This window comes from Podarcis raffonei, chromosome 11, assembly GCF_027172205.1.
Source record: "Podarcis raffonei isolate rPodRaf1 chromosome 11, rPodRaf1.pri, whole genome shotgun sequence".
In the NCBI taxonomy this organism is placed as follows: Eukaryota; Metazoa; Chordata; class Lepidosauria; order Squamata; family Lacertidae; genus Podarcis; species Podarcis raffonei.
In genome coordinates, this window is record NC_070612.1 from 1316703 (window position 1) to 1338341 (window position 21639).

At 47.4% G+C, this 21639-nt stretch overlaps 1 protein-coding gene across 1 annotated transcript; it reads left to right on the forward strand.

Moving 5' to 3' along the window:
• Positions 1-7175: 7175 nt before the first annotated feature.
• On the forward strand, positions 7176-13567 carry LOC128423672 (C-C motif chemokine 19-like). The gene is made up of 4 exons (XM_053409112.1): positions 7176-7370; positions 8616-8739; positions 12573-12669; positions 13487-13567. Exons 1-4 carry the CDS (start codon positions 7295-7297, stop codon positions 13565-13567), a joined length of 378 nt encoding a protein of 125 aa, XP_053265087.1. The 5' UTR covers positions 7176-7294.
• Positions 13568-21639: the final 8072 nt, after the last annotated feature.

Here is a 21639-nt window from a genome sequence, read left to right on the forward strand (position 1 = left end):
ATGAGTCTACTTTGAGTAGAAGTAACATCGTCGAGTTGGAATAATAATAATAATAATAATAATAATAATAATAATAATAATAATTTATTTATATCCTGCCCATCTGGCTGGGTTTCCCCAGCCACTCTGGGTGGCTCACAAGAGAATATTAAAAACACGATAAAAGATCAAACATTAAAAACTTCCTTATGCAGGGCTGCCTTCAGATGTCTTCTAAAAGTCAGATAGTTGTATATTTCCTTGACATCTGCTAGGAGGGCGTTCCACAGAGCAGGTGCCACCACTGAGAAGGCCCTCTGCCTGGATCCCTGCAACCTCACTTCTCACAGGGAGAGAACCACCAGAAGGCCCTCGGAGCTGGACCTCAGATACCCCCTTGGAGTCATCTACTCCCACCTCCTGAAATACAGGAATCAAAAAATCTCCCACAGATGACCAGTCAACTCCTGTTTAAAAACTTCTAACAGAGTCCACCACTACTTCTGAGTAAACATGGTTAGGCTTGAAATGTAAGCGGTTTGTCTGTCACATAAGTTTTCACAGGAAGCATTGAGGGTCCAATTGACTCTATATCAGGGGTCGGCAATTTTTTTCAGCAGTGGCCCGGTCCATTGTCCCTCAGACCTTGGGCGGGCGGGCTATACTTTTTTGGGGGAAATGAACGAAATTCCTATGCCCCACAAATAACCCAGAGATGCATTTTAAATAAAAGGACACATTCTACTCATGTAAAAACACGCTAATTCCCGAACCGTCCGTGGGCCGGATTTAGAAGGCGATTGGGCTGCATCCGGCCCCTGGGCCTTAGTTTGCCTACCCCTGCTCTATATCTTTGCCTTCTTGGTAGCTGCTTCAAAACTGTGGTCCTTCCTGCTGGCATAGACTGAGCAAAGTGTGAGCAGGAGCATTTTCTCGAGGTGCCATCAGGCTAACTCAAGATGCCTTTCAGCAATGGCTGGAGCTCAGTACAGTGGTACCTCAGGTTACATATGCTTCAGGTTACATACGCTTCAGGTTACAGACTCCGCTAACCCAGAAATAGTACCTCGGGTTAAGAACTTTGCTTCAGGATGAGAACAGAAATCACACTCCGGTGGCGCAGCGGCAGCGGGAGGCCCCATTAGCTAAAGTGGTGCTTCAGGTTAAGAACAGTTTCAGGTTAAGAATGCACCTCCGGAACGAATTAAGTACTTAACCTGAGGTACCACTGTATGTCAAAGCTGATTTCTATCCACTGAGTGGATATTCAGTGAATCTGTCTTTACTTGAGTTTTAGGGTTGTTATCCTGACCTTTGGATAAAGTGAGCTAGAAATGCAACAAAATAAAGTAAAAGAAGCATAGAGGTATGTGGAGATCTGGACGGAGGTGAGAGCAGCACCATGGACAGCGATTTGGGAGTCTCCTTTTCCAGACCACCCTTCCTTCCAAGGCTAGAGTTGCACAGTGTCCAAAAACATCTGGACAGAGTTCAGCGAAGGCTTCCTTTATTAGGCCTCCAACATTTCCATCTAGTTTCAGGGCTCGGCTGGTGTCCTTGGGGAAATTCATTCACACAATTAACATCACATCTGTTTTGGCTCTGAAAAGTGGAAGAAGAACAGCAGGTCACGCTTCTTGTAGATACTTGGTGATTTATTATTCTTCTGGGCAGAAAAGCACCTTGGGCTGGGGGTAGGACTCTACCTCGAGGGGTGGGCAAAGGAAGCAGGTGGAAGCCACTGCAGAATGTAGATGAAATATGGGTGCCCCACACCTTGCCAAAACCAGAGGTCCTCTGGCTTCTCAAAAAGTGTAGGTCTGTGCCAAGCATAATATGGTCACCTAGCTCCCTGTCAACCACTGGAAGGCACAAGTGGTGCAATTCTGTGCTGTCCTCCTCTCACCCTGGGGAGAGGTGGTGGTGATGATGGACCCTGCAGCCTGTAGGAAATCTCCCAAGACCTGACCTGAGTTCTGGTAGCATCTCAAGTGCTACTGCTACCAGAGCATGTCCCACAGACAAGCTAACCAGCCTGGTTTTGAGGAAGATGAAGAAGAAGAGAAGGAGGAGGAGAAGGAGGAGGAGGAGGAGGAGGAGGAGGAGGAGGAGGAGTTTGGATTTGATATCCCACTTTATCACTACTCTAAGGAGTCTCAAAGTGGCTAACATTCTCCTTTCCCCTGCGTCCTCTCGGCAGAGTGGTGCATGCTCTGGTTATCTCTCACTTGGACTACTGCAATGTGCCTATGTGGGGCTACCTTTGAAGGTGACCCAGAAACTACAACTAATCCAGAATGCAGCAGGTAGACTGGTGCCTGGGAGCGGCTGCCGGGACCATATAACACCGGTCTTGAAAGACCTACACTGGCTCCCAGTACGTTTCCTAGCACAATTCAAAGTGTTGCTGTTGACCTTTAAAGCCCTAAATGGCCTCGGCCCAGTATACCTGAAGGAGCATCTCCACCTCCATTGTTCTGCCCGGACACTGAGGTCCAGCTCCGAGGGCCTTCTTGTGGTTCCCTCATTGCGAGAAGCCAAGTTACAGGGAACCAGGCAGAGGGCCTTCTCGGTAGTGGCTCCTGCCCTGTAGAACGCCCTCCCACCAGATGTGAAAGAGAAAAATAACTACCAAACTTTTAGAAGACATCTGAAGGCAGCCCTGTGTAGGGAAGCGTTTAATGTTTAATAGGTTATTGTATTTTAGTGTTCTGCTGGAAGCCGCCCAGAGTGTATAAATAATAAATTATTATTATTATTATTCTCTTTCTCCCCCACAACAAACACTCTGTGAGGTGAGTGAGGCTGAGAGACTTCAGAAAAGTGTGACTAGCCCAAGGTCACCCAGCAGCTGCATGTGTAGGAGCGGGGAAGCGAACCTGGTTCCCCAGATTACGAGTCCATCGCTCTTAACCACTACACCACACTGGCTCACTGAAGAGGTAAATTTCCTCCTTTGCTCCCCGCATCACTTGAAACTCACAGTGGGATTCTGCTGGTGGGCTTCTGGCTCTGCAAAAACTGCGCATGCACCTGCTCTTCAGAGGCTCTTACCTTTCCTTTCTATATTGAGCATTTCTTGGAAACGTCAGAGGGACTACAGATTAAGTGCTGGTGTTTGGGTGTGGCTGGGCAACCTCTTGCCCTCAAGAAGCTGGGCTATATGGAAAGAAATGTATCTCTGAAAAGGGGAAGGGACCTCAATTTCACTTTGAAACCTTCTTTCAAAGTATTTCAACCCCCCTCTCCCAAACATCTGGAGAAGTGGGGAATTCAACATGATTTCTCTGGAAAGGGAAGGGTACAGAATTCTGTGAAAAGAAATCGTTTGCAGGGCAACGCTGCAGATTAAGAAAAAATGAAAGAGATAGTAATTGCTGTGATGAGTTGCTGTCTCAGGATAGAGCCAAGCAGACTCCAGGATGTAAGAAACAGGCAGACTTGGGTTGATTTGCTGAGCTTACTGGTCACAGTTTTGCAGACTGCCAGGAGAAAACTCCATTTTTTCCTTCATCAGAGAATCATAGATTTGGAGAGTTGGAAGATACCCAAAGGTTTGTCTAGTCCAACCCTCAGCAGTGTGGGAATCACAGCTAACCCCGCCATCAGTAGTTCCCATGGCAGAGGGATTATCGCTTAGTGGTAGACCACATACTGTATTCAATTTCTGGCATGTAAAAAGGGGGATCCAGTGCCTGGAGAAGTCTCTGCTGGAGAGAAAGAGCAGCTTCATCTGAAAACTTCTACAGATGGCTTTTAGAAGGCTGCACAGGAGCCATAAAGGGTATTTCTTAAGTCAGTTGCAGACATCGTGGTCAGCACAGAATGAAAGGCTCGTCAGAAGAGAAAGGGCCCCAGTAGGCAGCAGTAAGTCAATGGGGAGAGTGCCCATCTAATATTCAAGTGGGAGGCAGTTCCAAAGGGCCAGTGCCTCCAAATTAAAGGAATGGACCTCCTGAAAAGATGCACTCACCTGCCGAGTGCAGAGACGATATTGGAGGTATCCTGATCCTGAGCTGCATAGGGCATTATCATCCCAAAACAGCGTCTTGAACTTAGCCAGGTCACCAGCTGGCAGCCAGCACAATTCTCCCAACAGTAAGACAACTTGCGGCGCAATATCCTCCCTCTGTGAGCAGGTGAGTTACTGCATTTTGCCTTGGCAGGGAACCAGGCAAAGGGCCTTCTCGGTAGTGGCACCTGCCCTGTGGAATGTCAAAGAGAACAACAACTACCAGACTTTTAGAAGACATCTGAAGGCAGCCCTGTTTAGGGAAGCTTTTAATGTTTGGTGGATTACTGTATTTTAATATTTTGTTGGAAGCCGCCCAGAGTGTCTGGGGAAGCCCATCTAGATGGGCGGGGTATAAATAATAAATTAATTTTTTTTTTATTATTGGCTGCAGCTTCTGACCAACCTCAAGGGGCTGCCCCACATAAAGTGTTTTGCAGCAATCCAGCCTGGAGGTTACTGGTGATTAGACAACAGTGTGGACAGGCTATCCTGGTGCAGAAACGGCCATGGCTATCTTACCAGCCAAAGATGGTAGAAGGCATTCTTAGGCACTGAAGTCACCTGGGTCTTTAGCAACCAAGATAGATCCAGGAACACCCCAGATTGCAAACCTGCTGTTTCGGGGGAATAGGACCCCATCAAAAAGCAGGCAATTGATCAATGACCTAGACATGGGAACCACAGAGCACATCCATCTTGCTAGCATTCAGTCCAGTTTATTGGCCCTGATCTAGCACATCATTGGCCAAGTAAACTTTCTGGTCACCCAGAGGTCAGTTTGCCCCCAGTGGTGTGGGGAAGGGACTCTGTTCACTCTCTGGGGCAATACTTGGGTTTCCTTGGTGCTCCCTTTCCCCACAAGCAGTCAGATGTTCCAGGAGGAAATGGTAAATGAAGGCACAGAATTATGTCTATAAACTGAGCAGGGGATAGGGAGAGGGAAGGGAGAAACCCAGGGCACTTCCAGACAGTCGCTATGCAGGTTGCGCAATTAAAGTTGATGGGAAGAACTTGCACAAACAGATGCTCTTGCACCCCAAACCAGACTTTTTGCAATAAGGAAAATGAGGGGAAATGCACTGCAAATGGGTGGGGAATAACATTTACTTAATGCAGCACCGGGGACTTCCAGACAAAGTGGTTATTGAGCATCCACTCTCATCTCTTTGTGGGGAGGTTAAAGATAAAGATAAAGGAACCCCTGACCATTAGGTCCAGTCGCGGCCGACTCTGGGGTTGCGGTGCTCATCTCACTCTACTGGCCGAGGGAGCCGGCGTACAGTTTCCGGGTCATGTGGCCAGCATGACTAAGCCGCTTCTGGCAAACCAGAGCAGCATTGCACGGAAACGCCGTTTACCTTCCCGCCGGAGCAGTACCTATTTATCTACTTGTGCTGGTGTGCTTTTGAACTGCTAGGTTGGCAGGAGCAGGGACCGAACAACGGGAGCTCACCCCGTCGCGGGGATTCGAACCGCTGACCTTCTGACCGGCAAGCCCTAGGCTCTGTGGTTTAACCCACAGTGCCACCCACGTCCCTCCAGGGAGATTAGACGCTGTTAAAAACATAAAACAATGTTCCTTGAAATTCCATCTTCATTGTGACCAGACAGTGGCTGCTGTGGTCTAGTTTGTGAAATGTCCTCCCTTTCTTTGCACACATGCACCTGAAGAACGTAAGACTATAAAAAGAGCCCACAAGCAGGAGCTGAGCACAAGAGCCCTATCCTGTCCTGCATTTTGCAGCAACTGGCATTCAGAAGCATTGCAGCCTTGACTGTGGGGACAGAGCATAGCCATCTCGGCTAGTAGTTCTCAATATCCCTCGCCTCCTCAATGAATTTGTTCAATCCTCTGTTAAAGCCATCTAGGTTGGGAGCCATCACTGCCTCCCTAGTTTAACTTTGCCCTGCATGTTGTGTCAAAGCAAACATTACCCCCCCATTTCCCAGCATTCCCCCATCACTTTCCTTCTTGCAAAGAGTACGATCTTCTGGAGGAAGTGAGTTTTCTGCGCAAGGCCTCCCAAAATCAACCATAATTTGACAGCATGAATTTGGTGGTATAGGACTAGATCCCACACCGAAATTGCAATTGACTGGAACCCTACAATGCAAATGGCAAACCAGATTGTTCCAGGATCCCACCACCATTTGAACTATAGCTCCATTTTGCAGAAACATCAGCACCCATTAGCAAGCACCCCCCTTTTTTTTTACCCAACCCTGTAGCACTAGTCTTGGAGAACTAGACCAAAATTAACAAAATGAATTTCAATAGAGAAAAAAAAGTAATGTTCTGCACATAGGCAGGAATAACCAGCTGCACAAACGTAGGATGGGGGACACCTGCCTTGCTAGTAGTACATGCAAAAGGGATCTTAGTGGACCACAAACTGAACATGAGAACATTGTGATGCAGCAGCATAAAAAGTTAATTCTATTCTAGGCTGCATCAACAGAAGCATAGTCCCACTCTATTCTGCCTTGATCAGACCACACCTGGAATACTATGTCCAGTTCTGGACACCACAATTTAAGAAGGATATTGACAAGCTGGAACATGTGCAGAGGAGGGCAGCCAAGATGACCAAGGGTCTGGAAGCCAAGCCTTATGAGCAGCGGTTGAAGGAGCTGGGTATGTTTAGCCTGGAAAAGAGGAGGCTGAGATGAGATATGAGAGCCATCTTCAAATATCTGGAGGGCTGCCCCATGGAAGAAGAAGCAAGCTTGTTTTCTCCTGCTCTGGAGGGTAGGACTATTCTGACTAAATATCAGGAAGAACTTCCAGATGCTAAGAGCTGTTTGAGAGTGGAATGGACTCGCTTGGGAGGTGTTGGGCTCTACTGTACTGGAGGTTTTTAAGCAGAGGTTGGGTGCCCATTTGCCAGGGATTCTTCAGCTGTGGTCCCCGCACCGCAGGGGGTTAGACTCTGTGACACTTGGGGGTCCCTTACAACTCTACAGTTCTATGATTCTGCCTCCCTCTGCTCAAGAACCCCTTCACATTCTCCAGGACTCAAGCCACATCCCTTGAGCAAAGAGACCAAGCCCTCAGGTGCCGCAGCAGGCTGGCATTCCTGGCACAGTGCCCAGGCCACAAGCCCTGCCTGGGCCTCTTCTTGTTCACCTCTGTCTCTGGTTCCCTGGGATTTCCTCTGTTACTCACACCAAGAAAGTGAAAACGAGAGCAAGGGATCGCAATAAATAGGAGAGGCGGGAGCTGGCTCCACGCTAGAGCATCAGTTACCCAGGGCTGGCTGGGTCGTTCTTCCTCTCTGCGGCATCCTTGGCACCCACAGCATGGCAGCAGGCATGGCAGCACACGGCGGCTGGATCCTTGGGTTGGTGGCTCTCTGTGTCTGGAGCACCCAGCAGGGTAAGAGAGAACATCTTCTCCCCTTCTGGGCTGCCACACTGCTGGGTCCAATGTTGAGGAGCTCTTTCGGCTGGGCCTCTCCAGGGCAGGGGAATCCTTCCTTTTCCTCTCTCATTCCACTGCCTTGAAGTTGGCACTCAAGCTTCTCCCTGCCAATGCTCTCTGGCTCCCAGTAAATGATGGGGAAGTCCCTCGACCTGGGCTGCGTCCCCTAGCAGTTAAGCCTCCTCTCTGGCAAATGGTGGGTCTTCACTAGCGCTTGCTCTGGAAGCTGCAGTCGGTGCAGAATGCTGCAACGCAGCTGCTGACAGGAGGGAGGCCTTGCGCCCAGAGATCTGCACTGGTTTCTAATCTGATTCTGGGCCAAGTTCAAGGTCTTAGTGTTAAATCCCTTAGCAACTTGAGGACCAGTTTGCCTGCAAGATCACCTTGCCCATCTGACCGCTTCAGACAGCAGAACTGGCACTGCTGCAGGTGTCACCCCTTCCTCATTTGTAAGAAATCAGTCTTTTAGTGTGGCACCTCTAACTCCCTGTCAATTGACACCAGGCTGGCACCTTCCCTGTGCCCTTTCCAGCACCTGCTGAAACATTGTTGTTTAGAGAAGTCTGTCCAGACATCTATAATGTAAAATATACTTTAATCTACGTTTAGTTTATTGTTGATTTTATGTTCTGAATGATTTGCAGAGTTGTTTTCATGGGGTTTTTAAAGCCGATAATTTTATGGTTTAGCTCTCTTTGAGGCTTTTTTCAAAACAATCAAGTGGTGTATACCTTTTCTGAAATAAAAATAAATACTATTTGCCATTTTAATGCCCGCATGTCTAGTTTGGAAATACCCTTTTCAGACTGATTGCAACCCTTTCTCGTGTTTACTGCCTTATATTTGCTGCCATGTCCCACAAGACTGGCCTCTGCTTCTGCTACTATAGCCTTGTAGTCAGAGGACCCTGGAGATTTGGGCTATGCAGGTAGATGCCGGCAGCCAGTACCTTCTGGAGGAAGCTGACCTGATGGATGAAGATGTTGTTGCTCCTTTCCCATTGCCCACTTGCCCACTTGCCAGATGGGATCCTTGCCAGCTCTGGCTGGGCTGTGCCTGCTGTGGCAGAGAAGGGGCAACAGGTGGCCTTGGAGCAAGGCGCTTCTCTTTCTCTAACCTGGATTGCAAAGTGAGCGGAGAGAAGGGCAGAGCCTCCGTTTCCCCTCCCTTACACATTGATTTTTCCTTTCCTTTCCTCAGTTTCTGGTGATTATCAGGTCATGGACTGCTGTGTGAGAACTAGCTCAATGCCCATTCCTGCCAAAGTTGTCCGAGATTACCGGGACCAGTATGTTCAAGACGGCTGCCCAGTCCGGGCTGTGATGTAAGTTGTGGCTCCTACTTTGCATTCCAGGAGTCGGCTTTTTAAAGGGGAGGGGGTAGTGTGTACATAGATCATTGTGCGCCCTTGCATAGACCTCTAGCAAATCAGAGAGGAGAAGAAAATAGGGGGTGCCACACAAGCCTTTTTAGGGCGCAGGACCCAGTGAAGTGTGTTCAGATTACATGAAAAGAATTCTGACTAAACATTAGGAAGACTCTTCTGATGGTGAGAGCCTTCAACAGTGGAGGAGACTCCCTCAAAAGGCGATGGGCTCTTCTTCAAAGGAGGTTTTTAAGCGGAGCTTGGGTGGCCTTCTGTCAGAGGCAGGGCCCGATTTAGGTTTGATGAGGCCGTGGGTGGCGCTGTGGATTAAACCACAGAGCCTAGGACTTGCCGCTTCGTATCCCCGTGACGGGGTGAGCTCCCGTTGCTCAGTCCCTGCTCCTGCCAACCTAGCAGTTCGAAAGCACGTCAAAGTGCAAGTAGATAAACAGGTACCGCTCCGGCAGGAAGGTAAACGGCGTTTCCGTGTGCTGCTCTGGTTCGCCAGAAGCGGCTTAGTCATGCTGGCCACATGACCCGGAAGCTGTACGCCGGCTCCCTCGGCCAGTAAAGCACGATGAGCGCCGCAACCTCAGAGTCAGCCACGACTGGACCTAATGGTCAGGGGTCCCTTTACCTTTAAGCTTCTAAGCTTCTGAAGGTAATGGGACCCTTTATATGTCTAGCTGTCCTTTGTCAACAACAAATTGTTGCTGTTTTTTTGTGTTGAATATATGCTATATGGTAATTTATGGACCAAATAGGTATCTAAAGCCATTTGCACATAACAAAATATGTATTTTATCAAAGTAATTGTTGAACTGAAATACAATTTTAGGGAGCAGGCTAGCAGGCAGGGCCCATGACTTACATCATAGGAGCCTACACAAAACAAAACACTGTTGCTGTATGTAGGTTTTATTTCATTTGTTTCTTATCTTATATTTTGGAAATGTACATCCAGTTTTTCCCCTTTAAATTTTTTTGGGGCCCCCAAGAGAGTGGGGCCCTAAGCTAGAGCTTGTTTAGCTTATACATAAATCTGGCACTGGTCAGAGGTTCTTTAGCTGCGATTCCTGCATTGCGGGGGGGTCAGTCAAGATGACCCTTGGTGATGAGTCTATGATTCCTTGGCTATTTTTAAACAGAGCTCCAACATGCTTAGAAGGAAAAGAAAGGGCTGGAACTGCAGCTGGCGGGGACAGCCCAGAAGAGGCGATGCACCATGGCTGAATTAACTTTGCTGCCAATTAACTTTGGTGACAGCAGGTGCTTCTCGTCCTGAGTGTACCGTTCCCACCTGCCTGGCTGCCCTCTTGCAGACCTTTGTGGCCCCCCATTTATCTTCATTCCACATCTCCTCTGCTCCAGTGACTTTTCTCGGTGGTGCTGAATTTACACGCTTCCAGTCACCTTTGGCCACGCAGTCAAGTGTGCAAGAGGCCCATGGCAGCTTCCTCCAGGACAAAGTGTCTGCTGTGGGAACGGTCTGGAGCTTCAGCCTTCCCTTGCAGGAAGGACACAGCTTGGGGGTCAGGTTGGAGGTGCTGCAGGGTTGGGGAGATGGAACCCCACCTGGCATAGAGGATTAGTTGACCCCAATGAGAGCGGTGGTTGGGATCCTGATATGCTCAGATGATTCCCACAAGCCCAGGTGTGGGGAAAGGAACAAAGGATTCTCCCCACGGCCATTCCTTTATGCGCTTCCTTCTTGATGGGTGTTCCTCCTATCAGCATGCAGCAACCACTAGGCAGGATGACTGGGCTCTGCATCTGAAGGCAGTTTCCAGAGACCACAGGAGGGCTTTTGGGCTCAAACCCCTTTGAGATATCTGGTTGACCATTGTGGGAACCGAAGGCTGGACTTGGTTGACCCCCTTTGGCCTGGCTCTTCTTATGTTCTTAACCAGCCATCCCAGACCCAAACGGCAGCTGATAGGTCAAACTTCCACCAACCTGTTGCTCTACGGAAGCGGCAGACTACAACTCCCATCGGCACTAGCTGGCTGGGATAGATGGGAGTTGTAGTCCAAAACAGCTGGAGGGCATCAGTTTGGGGAATCTTGGAGGAGACATTCTCCTTCTCTGTCCCATGTAGTTGCTAGCCATGCGCTGTTGAGCAAGAGCACCCTATGTGGAAACCGATTTATTTTTTTAGAAAAACCCTAAATGAAGTAATATTGTGTTGGCTTTGTAGTAATGGGTAATGACAAACATTGTTTCCAGTTCCTATGAGTTGACTTCTTGTTCTGGGCCTACAAAGTTTAGTAACCCTGTCTTATATTAAATGAGGACTTCACAGTCCTCCTTTGAGATGGGTGGAGGGTTGTCTTAGGAAGAATTCAAAGTTCAGAGGAGTTAAGCATGCCTGTTTTCATCTAGTTTAAGAAGTGTCTGTTGTCTGGGACAATCAGTGTAACCAGAAACCTCTCCTTGCAGTCCCGGAGCCTGCAATTCTCGGAGTCCTGCATTTCTTGTAACCTGACATCACTCCAACCCACTCCATGCTCTGTTAAACCCACAGGAGGGAAATATCCGTTGCATTTCCATTCCTCTGCCCTCCGGCTGCGAACAAAGAGAGCAAAGTTCAGGTTTACACTGTCTTCCCCTGCTACTATCTAGGCACATAATGGGATCAACTTCCATGCAAATAAAACGACTTCTGTGGTCTGTGGCTTGCAGCCAAAAGCGAGGCTGAGAGAACATTGCACAAACTTCAGCCACCACGTCCCGTTCACAGCGACTTCCCTGGCACGGTGCCAGGCTGTGCAAATGAGGTGGAACGAGATCCCATCAAGGCAACTTCGGTTGCTTTCAAGAAGTGGCAAAAGTGTTGAGTTGCACGGACCATTTCCCCTGGCAACTTAATCATGGATTCTCACCGATAAAGGGCTCCACAGAACCAGAAAGCATGAAAAAGGTCATTTGGCCCCACCTTTCCTCCTGGGGGGGGGGCAACGTGGCAACTGCTGCCTATAGATCTCTGGCACCCAAACTTTTTGGAGGCGCTGCCTGCTTGGTTCTATAAATTTATCCCCAGTGCCCCCTACCCAACCCCATAGAAAAGCATTGTTCAGATTAGTGGTTTCCACTAAGGAAGAGAATAATGCAATAGAATTTGAAACAGTAACAATTAATTGCACATCTATTCAAAATCCAATGAAAGCTACTTAGTTTAGTTAATTCAACGAAATGGGTGAACTTGATCCAGTGATCCACTGCCACCCTCTTGCCTCTTAGCAACCCCAACGTAATCCCACTGCCCCTTCAGGGGCCACTAACTCCATGGAAAACGAGGGAGGTCCCAGCCAAAGAAGAATGGCCACTTAAACTGATGGAATATGCGCAGCTTGCAGACCTAACTTATAGAATAAGAGAACAAGAAGAACATTTGTTTAAAGAAGATTGGAAAATGTTTATTGACTATATGGGGGGGGGAATTGTGTACACTTGAAAACGTCGGCAGCATTAAGATAAATTCAGCAGCATAGATAAGGTTTGACGGATGTAATAATGGATGTAAAATATGCAGGGATTTGTGGTATGCAAAATGAACCATGGAAAGAGAAGAAAGGAAATATTGATATTTTAAGGTTGTTTAAATGAATATTCCAAAATGCAAAACAGAAAAAATTAATAAAAATTATACAAAAAAGGGGGGGAACAACTGCTTTAGGCCATGCAATACAGATATTTCATGAGGGAGGAGGGGGTTAACAAGAGGGATATCTAAGATGGCAAAGGCATCCTGGTCAGCTGCTCATATTTTTTCCTGTTCTTTGTGTTTCCAGTTTCATCACCATCAGAGGGAGGAACCTCTGCGCCCCTCCCCATACCCCGTGGGTGAAGCATCTGAAAGAGACGTTGAACCGCCGAAACCATAACAGGGTGAGGTGTCTTTTTTAGTCACCCTTTCCCAGGGAAAATGTACTCTTTGGAGCTAAATTGGAGTAAACGTCAATCCGGAGAAAACTGAAATGGCTGTTTGTTCCAACTGAACACTACAGAGTGGTTTTCCCCAGATGAAAGCTGCTGTGAGATCTATTTGAGGTCTCAAGTAGGATCCGATCCAATGGATTCAAATGGCAGCCTCTCTCACAAGCCACCAACTTCTGAGGTCGTAGAGGCATAGGGTCGCAAAGGGACCCTGGGGTCATAGAATCACAGAATTGTAGAGTTGGAAGGGACCCCAAGGGTCATCTAGTCCAACCCCCTGCAATGCAGGAATTTCAACTAACTCTTCCAAGTCAGATGGCCACCCAACCTCTACTTAAAATCCCCCAAGGAGGCATTTTTGAGGGAGTCCTTTCCACTGTCAACTGGCTCTTCCCATCAGAAAGTTCTTCCTGATGTTTCGTCAGAAGCTCCTTTTCCCCTCCTCTGGAGCAGCAGAAAACAAGTTTCCTCCATCTTCTGTGTGGCATCAGTGAATGTGGGGCTGGAGAGGGGTGGCAAAATTAGTCCCAGCAAAGGCAAGAAACTGAATCTGGAAAAGTCTTGTTTGTTCGTTTTTATTTCATCAAATGTATACACTGCTTGATTGTAAAAGGAACACCTGAAAGCAGTTTGCAAAAAAGAGACACAATAAAATTATACCACTAAGAGCAGTTAAGAGCAATAATTTAAGACATTCAAAAATGTAAAATGACAATAGACTGAAATCAGATTAAGGGCTCCTTCACACTTCTTCTTGTCTTGTGCCAAGAGAGCCCAGTTCCAAGTGGCTTCCCCCTTGCCCCACCCCTTTCCCAGGGAAAATGTACTCTTTGGTGCTAAATCGGAGTAAACGTCAATCTGGAGGAAACCCAAATGGCTGTTTGTTCCGACTGAACACTATAGAGTGGTTTTCCCCGGGTGAAAGCAGCGGGAAAAGAAGATGTGTGGATAAGACCCAAGACTCGCATCAACCTGCCAAACATCTGGGTAGGCTTGTCAAAATGACAATGCTTTTAGCGGGTGTCAAAAAGAGCCCCGTGAAGGTGCCTGCTTGAGACCAAATGGACAGGGAATTCCAAAACGTAGGTGCTGCCACACGGAAAGATTGAGTCATTACAGTTGAGGAATGGGGATTAGGTGGGACCCATAATAGGGCCAATTTTGCTGATTGAAGCAGTTTTGACTTCCCTGGTTGTCAGTATACAGTGCTGGGCCTTGGGACAACCTGACCTGCTGAACCCTTCTGTCTGGGTGGGACAACTACCTGAAGAAATGCTGAGTTTGGCAGGTTGGGCTGGCCAATCCACTAATGTTGCTTTCCCTCTTCTCCCAGAGGTCATCCTGGCGTTCCTTCTAGATGGCCGGCTGACCCCCTTGCATCCTAGAGGAGGAACCTTGAGCAATCAGCTTCATCCAACGCCTGCATTTCCCCAAGATGGACCACGCATCTAATCCAGCAAGCTCCTTCTTTGTGCTCCTGCGTTTGAGCAGTTTGCCCCCTTGGAAATGGGGGGTGGGTGGGTCTTTGCCTCTAGACCATTGTAAAGCCTTTCTGCTGCATTCTTGCATTTGCAAATATCCATCTCGAGTTAGCTGATTCAAACCCCACCAGTTGCAAAAGCTCCCAGCTGTTTGCTATACACCTTCATACATAAATCCCAGTTTCCTGAGGTTCAAAACTTCCCACTGTCTTAATAAAAGGTAAAGGTAAAGGTACCCCTGCCCGTTCGGGCCAGTCTTGCCAGACTCTAGGGTTGTGCGCTCATCTCACTCTATAGGCCGGGAGCCAGCGTTGTCCGCAGACACTTCCGGGTCACGTGGCCAGCGTCTTAATAGGCGGCCCATTTATTCTTGACCTGCCTTGGGGGCTGCTTTGCCTTCTTCCTAGTCACAATCTGCCCACATTCGCTGCTCTTCAGGGAACAGAGAGTTCGCCTTCAGTTGCTTGGGCTGTTTCCTTGTTATTCTGAAATCTGAAATCTTGTTATTCCTTGTTATTCTGAAATCTTGAAATTGTGCTGCTGGTGGTGCATTTGGTGGGTTAAGGAACAATATAATAATAATAATAATAATAATAATAATAATAATAAAAAAACAAGCAAATTATAAGGATTATGAGGCTGCAAAAGATGAAGGTGTTAGGGCGAAGAAGAGGAGGAGAATGCAGAACATTGGTATGAACGTGGTTTGGGGCAGCTGTGGCCCTGCAGATGTTGCTGGACTACAACTCCCATCATCCCCTGACTAGCTTAGCAATGTGGGCATATTGTAGAACCATCCTTGGGTGTGTTAGGTGTGCCAGAACCCTTGGCTTTTTTAAACATGGCCTGGAATTGCCTCTGCGCATGTTTAAAAATGTTTCTTAATGAAAATTAAGTCAAAGCTAACCATCATGCATGCAATCTGTGTGCCCAAAAGGTAGTTTTTTTCTCTTTTATCGGCCAAAACAAATAGCCTGTTATTCAAGGCCAAGAAAATTACCATACTATCTGCGAGGAACCCTGTGGATCTTGGTGGTGTGATTTGGCAAAAGAAAGGAAGGAAAACTCACAATGATGCAACGGGGCAGCTAGTCAAGACAGTGGAAACACAAGGATGAGAAAGACAGAGCACATGATGGGGCACAAAGGCCCCAATCCGAGACAGATGCAACATTCCTAACCACAAAACAGGAACTTTAAGGCAGATCTGGGATGAATTTGCTTCTCAAATGCTCCTTGAACTTCTCCCTTGTGAATTTTGTTGTTCATCTTCTCCAGAGGTTATCTGATTCCTTGAATATTTGTTGAATGTTTTCTAGCTAGTTGATATTGGGTATCCAATGATATTGGGATTTCAGTGTTTAATGCCTTACCGCTGGTGCGTGACAGCACATGGGCTGCTTGGCGCTTGACAGCACTGACATCTGAATCTGTTTCCAGTCTTCAGGGACAAATGGTCTCTCCTGCCAAGAGAACCTGCACATCTGCTGCAAAGCCCCTTATGCGTTGCTTAGAATTCTGGGCTCACTTTCAATTTAGGCCAATTGTGAACCAGAAGTGTGGCTTAGAACAAACCCAATATATCTCCATGACAGTGCAGAGCAGAGACATTTCACCAGGCTGCCTTTGAATATCACTTGCAGTGATAATGAAGGTTTGACAGCTGATTCAAACTGTCAAAAGATTCATGAACAAAGGCTAGGGCATTACCAGATGCAAACACTTCACATCCAAAATGTGATTTTCAATGCTGAATTAGAAATCTGAATGACAAAACTGGGAAGTTCAGAAAAAGTTGAGTAGCTGGGAGCTTTCATTTGAAATCTGATTAACTGGTGAGGGCATCTTATTCCAATGTTTTGTGTTTCTTAAAAAAATTATGGATGAATTAATCAGTAGTGTTTTCAAAAGCATTTGCATGGTTTCATGTTATTCTCTTTTTTGTGTCTTCTCTTTGCGGTTGTCCTACAAGTATATACTCACGGATGCTAAATACAAATGTAATTCAAATTTCCTTCCATTGTGTCTGCTTGCAATCTCTATAAATTCTCAAATAAAAAATGGGAATGACCGTTACTGTGTCTTATTTGGGAAAAAGTAAGGATCTGCTGCTTGTGGGGCTGTTTGAGAGGGGAAGAAAGTGCCTGGGGAGATGGCTGGCTCTCCTTCATCAGGTACTGTACTTTTCCATGTATAAGACAAGGTTTTTTCCTTAGAAAATTATGCCAAAAGGGGGGGGGGTCGTCTTATACATGGATCGTCATCAGGGGGACTTGGGATTGGTTGCTGCTGCAAGCCGGAGATTGTCAGCGGCTATTGTGCGTGTTATTGGTGGCTGCGGCAAGGGCTGGTATTGATTGGATGTCGCTGCGGCAATTGGGCGGACGACTGGCGAGGGGACAGATGATAGGTGGGTTTTGCGACACGTGAGAGTGGTTTGGCGAGTGAGCGGTTTTTGGAATCCCCCCTAAAAAATAGCTCAACAACTCTGGGCAATCTCCCCCCATCTTCCTAATTTGGAGTCCCCCAGAATAGGGGGCGTCTTATACACGGAAAACTATGGTATTTCTAAACAGAGGCTGGGAGGCCACCTGGGAGGGATGCGGTGGCCGGAGGATTCTGTGCATCCACAGCACAATAGACAGACGCAATGGCCATAGTGGTCCCTTCCGAATCTTCATGAACAGAAGAAGGTGAGAAGAGCCTGCTGAATCCAGCCAGCGGCCCGTAGGGTCCTTCCTCCTCTTCTAGCAGTGATCAACCAGCCGCCTGTGCAAAGCCCACAAGCAGGATTTGAGCACAAGAGTAGCCCTCTGCCTTCCTGTAGTTCCACTAAATTACATCCCCGTCTAGCTGCTCTTCTCTCACACCCTTGTCCCCCACCGCACAACAGGGAACGTACCGCCTGGAGGAGAGTGTGATAGGAATTTTGAGTTCATAGATGTATGTTAAATGTTCATAAGTGTACCAACCAAGCACGTACATAGATCAGCGCAGGAAGACTGACCTGAAACCATTTTGAGTCCCAAACTGAGCAAATGTTTTCTCTGCAAGATCAAAGGAAAATGGAAAAGCCTCCCCATTGTATTTTCCTTCAAAAATCCTGTCTTAAGGGCACATTTAAGAAGAAGAAGAAGAAGAAGAGTTTGGATTTGATATCCCGCCTTTCACTCCCTTTAAGGAGTCTCAAAGTGGCTAACATTCTCCTTTCCCTTCCTCCCCCACAACAAACACTCTGTGAGGTGAGTGGGGCTGAGAGACTTCAAGGAAGTGTGACTGGTCCAAGGTCACCCAGCAGCTGCATGTGGAGGAGCGGAGACGCGAACCCGGTTCCCCAGATTACGAGACTACCGCTCTCAACCACTACACCACCACACTGGCTCTTTAAGATATGAATAGGGTGTGAGCCTGTGGCTGGCTCAGGAACTAAGTATTTATCATTACAAAAGAGTGGCCAGGCTCCCCAGGCAATCCAATCAAGTGACCATTAAACAGATAGCCTGGCAGACAGGAGGTAAACAAGTCACTCAGATTTCTGCTGTAGACCGCCTTTTCTGTGATGTAGGTATGATGTATCTGGGGTGTGGTCTTAGGTTACACCCCTTCTGTGATGTATGTATGATGTATGGCGGGGTGGTCTTGAGCTCCAGGGCAGGGAATTTAAAATGTCTATATAAGGCCTTGCGCGCCATTGTTCTGGGTTCCTCCTCCCTCCTGCGTGTGAGGGGAGCACCCTGTTGCAACAGATCAATAAAGATCAGGCTTACTAGCTGCTTTGCTTCTCAATATTCTCTGCTTGGCCTCTGTTATTTTCTCCTACCAATAGGGAACCTACGTAAGGACTCTATATGGGCTCTTGTGTCCCCCATAAGGGAAAAAGGGCGGGTTTTGTTTACAACAAGAGATTAGAGAAAGTGTGTTGGGGGAAAGTGTTAAATTCCTCCCCTTAACAGCTTTTAACTTTTAAAAAGATAATAGAATCGTAGAGTTGGAAGGGACCCAAAGGGCGTCTAGTCCAGCAAGGCAGGAAAATAAGAATTATCAGCAATGTAGGGGTTTGCGCGTGTCTGAGCATGAATGTCCCACCTCCCCTGCCTCAGCCGGGTGTTTTTCCTCTACTTCCTGGCACATCTGCCCTCAGGGTGGGCTCTGACAGTGTTATGGCAAAGCAAAGCGTCACTCTGATCACCACCAATCCCTTGCACATTGTGAAGCTGGCACAAGGAGCTTATTCCAAGTGGCAACGGACCCGGAAGCCAGGGGAAAGTACCTTTCTTCTTCAAGTAGTTGTGCAATATGCTGTGGTTTGAGTGCCTGAAAAACAGAAAGCTTTGCCAAACTAGGAGTACTTCTTTGAGAGAAGGTGCCTAGCGAGTGCCACAGGGCACCTGTGTTTCCTGAAATGGGTTCAGTGGGTCACCACTTCCATACCCTAGGAGGGACGTGGGTGGGGCTGTGGTCTAAACCACTGAGCCTCTTAGGCTTGCTGATCAGAAGGTTGGAGGTTCAAATCCCTGCAACGGAGTGAGCTCCCATTGCTCTGTCCCAGCTCCTGCCAACCAAGCAGTTTGAAAGCACACCAGTACAAGTAGATAAACAGGCACCACTGTGGAAGGGAGGTAAATGGCGTTTCTGTGCACTTCTGGTTTCTGTCACAGTGTTCCATTGCACCAGAAGCACCACATAACCCGGAAAGCCGTCTGTGAACAAATGCCATCTCCCTTGGCCTGAAAGCGAGATGAGCATCGCAACCCCATAGTCGGCTTTGACTGGACCATCCAGGGGTCCTTTACCTTTTTACTTTTTTTTTTTTAACCATACCCTCCAAGTGCCCCTATTTTCCTGGGACAGCCCACAATTATGAAAGCCATCTCAGCCATCTGATTTGATCCTGAAATGCCCCTATTTCCTCCACCGGTGCTGCTGCGGACGAGATCAGACAGGAGGGTGAGTGGCACTTGTTCTGAGCGTTGCAATTGGTGGCTGTGGTGGCTGCAAGAGAACACCCCGTTTCTTCTCCATAGCCTCTCCATGGCTGCTGCTGCTGCTGGACCCTTCCCTTGGGCAGCTCATAGCAGCTGCTGGAGAGCGGGCGAGGAGGAGAGGCTGCTGCCGAGGCCCAGCATCATGTGTTGCCCCAGCTCTGAGGGGCAGGCATTCAGAAGCATTGCTGCCTCCAGCTGGGGAGACAGAGCCACTATTGCCTTCGATAGGCCTCCTCTTCTCCATGAATCCATCTAAACCTCTTTTCAACCCAACTAGCTTGGTGGCCATCTTTGCTCCCTGCAGCAGTGAGTTCCGTTGTTTAACTATGCATGAAGAAGGACTTTATTTTATCTGTCCTTAATATTCCAATGCTCAGCTTCATTGTATGTCTAAGAAGACTGCATACAAAACAGGATGCCTTCTCGCAAAAATGCTGCTGAATTTCCATATATATATATATATATATATATATATTCCATTTAATATTATACATTCACATCATCTTTATCTACTATACTGCCTTGGCTCTTAGAGCCTGTCGATTTCCTTCCCTCCCGCCTCATGGCTTTCAAAATTAACCTTTATATCACTGCATTTTCTTCGTTTTCCAATTCTAATTACACTCATTACAAAATGACTCAAAATTTAAATAAATATAGAAAGGTAGAAAATTTCTCATTACAAGTCTTCCGGCAACCCTGCTAATGATGCTAATTGCTTACAATAATCTTTCGGATATCGTATAAATTTATTCCAGTCCTTTTGGAATACTTGATCATGCTGTTTTCGGATTTTTCCCGTCAGCTTCGCCAGTTCTGCAAAGTCCATCATCTTCACCTGCCACTCTTCTTTCGTTGGTACTTCTTGCTGTTTCCATTTGGGGGCTAAAGTATTCTTGCCACAGTTGCTGCATACATAAACAGTCTTTTATCTTGCCTTGGTCTCTCTTCACCCACTATCCCCAATAAAAAGGCTTCTGGTTTTTTTTAACAAAAGTATTTTTTAGACAAGAACTCATGAGTTCTGGAAATGTAAAGAAAGGGAAGGTATCTTCTACCACATGTGGTGGACTTGTAAAGAGGTATAGGCTTTCTGGGAAATGGTATATAATGAGCTAAAGGAAACGTTTAAAAAAGAAAATGCTGCTGAATTTTCATGCAGACTTTTTTTTTAACCCACAAATTGATGGGGAAATGAGTAGGAGACTTAAGATAGGAAAAACGAGAAATGGATAGAAACCGAAAGCAGCATATTTGCTCATCCCTCGCTGGCGCACTGTCTTTCACTGCTGCTGAAGAAGAAGAAGAGGAAGAGGGAGAAGGGAGAAATCAAGAGGTGTATCTGAGTCTGTCTTGCCAGGCTAGGCTTCCGAGGACACGTCTGCATGGGAACAGGAGCCACACCTGCGGCAGCTGATAAGCTGACCTTTGTGTCTGCGGCCTGCAGCGTCACGCGAAGCAACACCAACCCCCTTGAATTTCTCTTGGGGCTTTCCAGCGGGGAAAGCCCGTGTCCTTATTTCGAAGGTGAGAAGACAGTTTCCCAGTGGAGCTGGCGGATTCCCACCCCACACCTGCCCCGCTGTTTATTTGGGGTAAAGGCAGCCAGGAGGTTAGAATGGCAGGAGCAAACACCTTCCGTCAGGCTTTGCCAAAGGAGTAAAGCATGCCAGGGAAGAGAGACCCCAGGCCTTGCCAGGAAGTCACAGCTTGGAGGGTTCCTGCAAACTGGTACCCACATCCCATTCCTCCCATCTTATCCGCATAACCTAGCAATTCCAAAATATAGACATGCTTTTGCCCTCGCAAGATTGAATGTACTGGCCTCGGCTGTACTTGAGGGACGATTCCAACAGATGCCACATGAAAAACGCTTCTGTCCCTGTGGAGATGGCAGTCCTGAATCAATGGTGCATGCCCTTCTGGCTTGCTCTCTTTATAAAGACTTGAGGAATGAGATTATCACCCCTCTTTTATTGTCCACTCCGGGTTGCCCAACCACTGCTACAGTGTCTTTTCTCTTGGCAGATCAAGACGAGCAGATGACAACAAAGGTTGCAAGGCTTTTAGCTGGGGCAATCAGAATAAGGTCCACTATTTGACTGTTGATTCAGGACCCTCAAGTGTGTTTTATAGAATTGACTTTTTAATTTCTGTTCTTTGTATATCACATTGTTCTTTTGTTGCTATGGCCGATGGGTGATGCAAATAAAGATTAATTCATTCATTCCCATTCATTCCCCCCTCTCCACCACCACCTGGCCTCAAAATAGGCATAGACAAATCAGAATAAGCGTTGGAAAGAACTTTCTGGTGGTGAGAGCTGTTTTGACAGTGGAACGGACCAGCTCAGAAGGGGGTGGACGCTCCTTCCTTGGAGGTTTCTCAGCAGAGGTTGGAGGGCCAGCCATCAGGCATTCTTGAGTTGAGATCCCTGCATTGCAGGGGGTGGACCA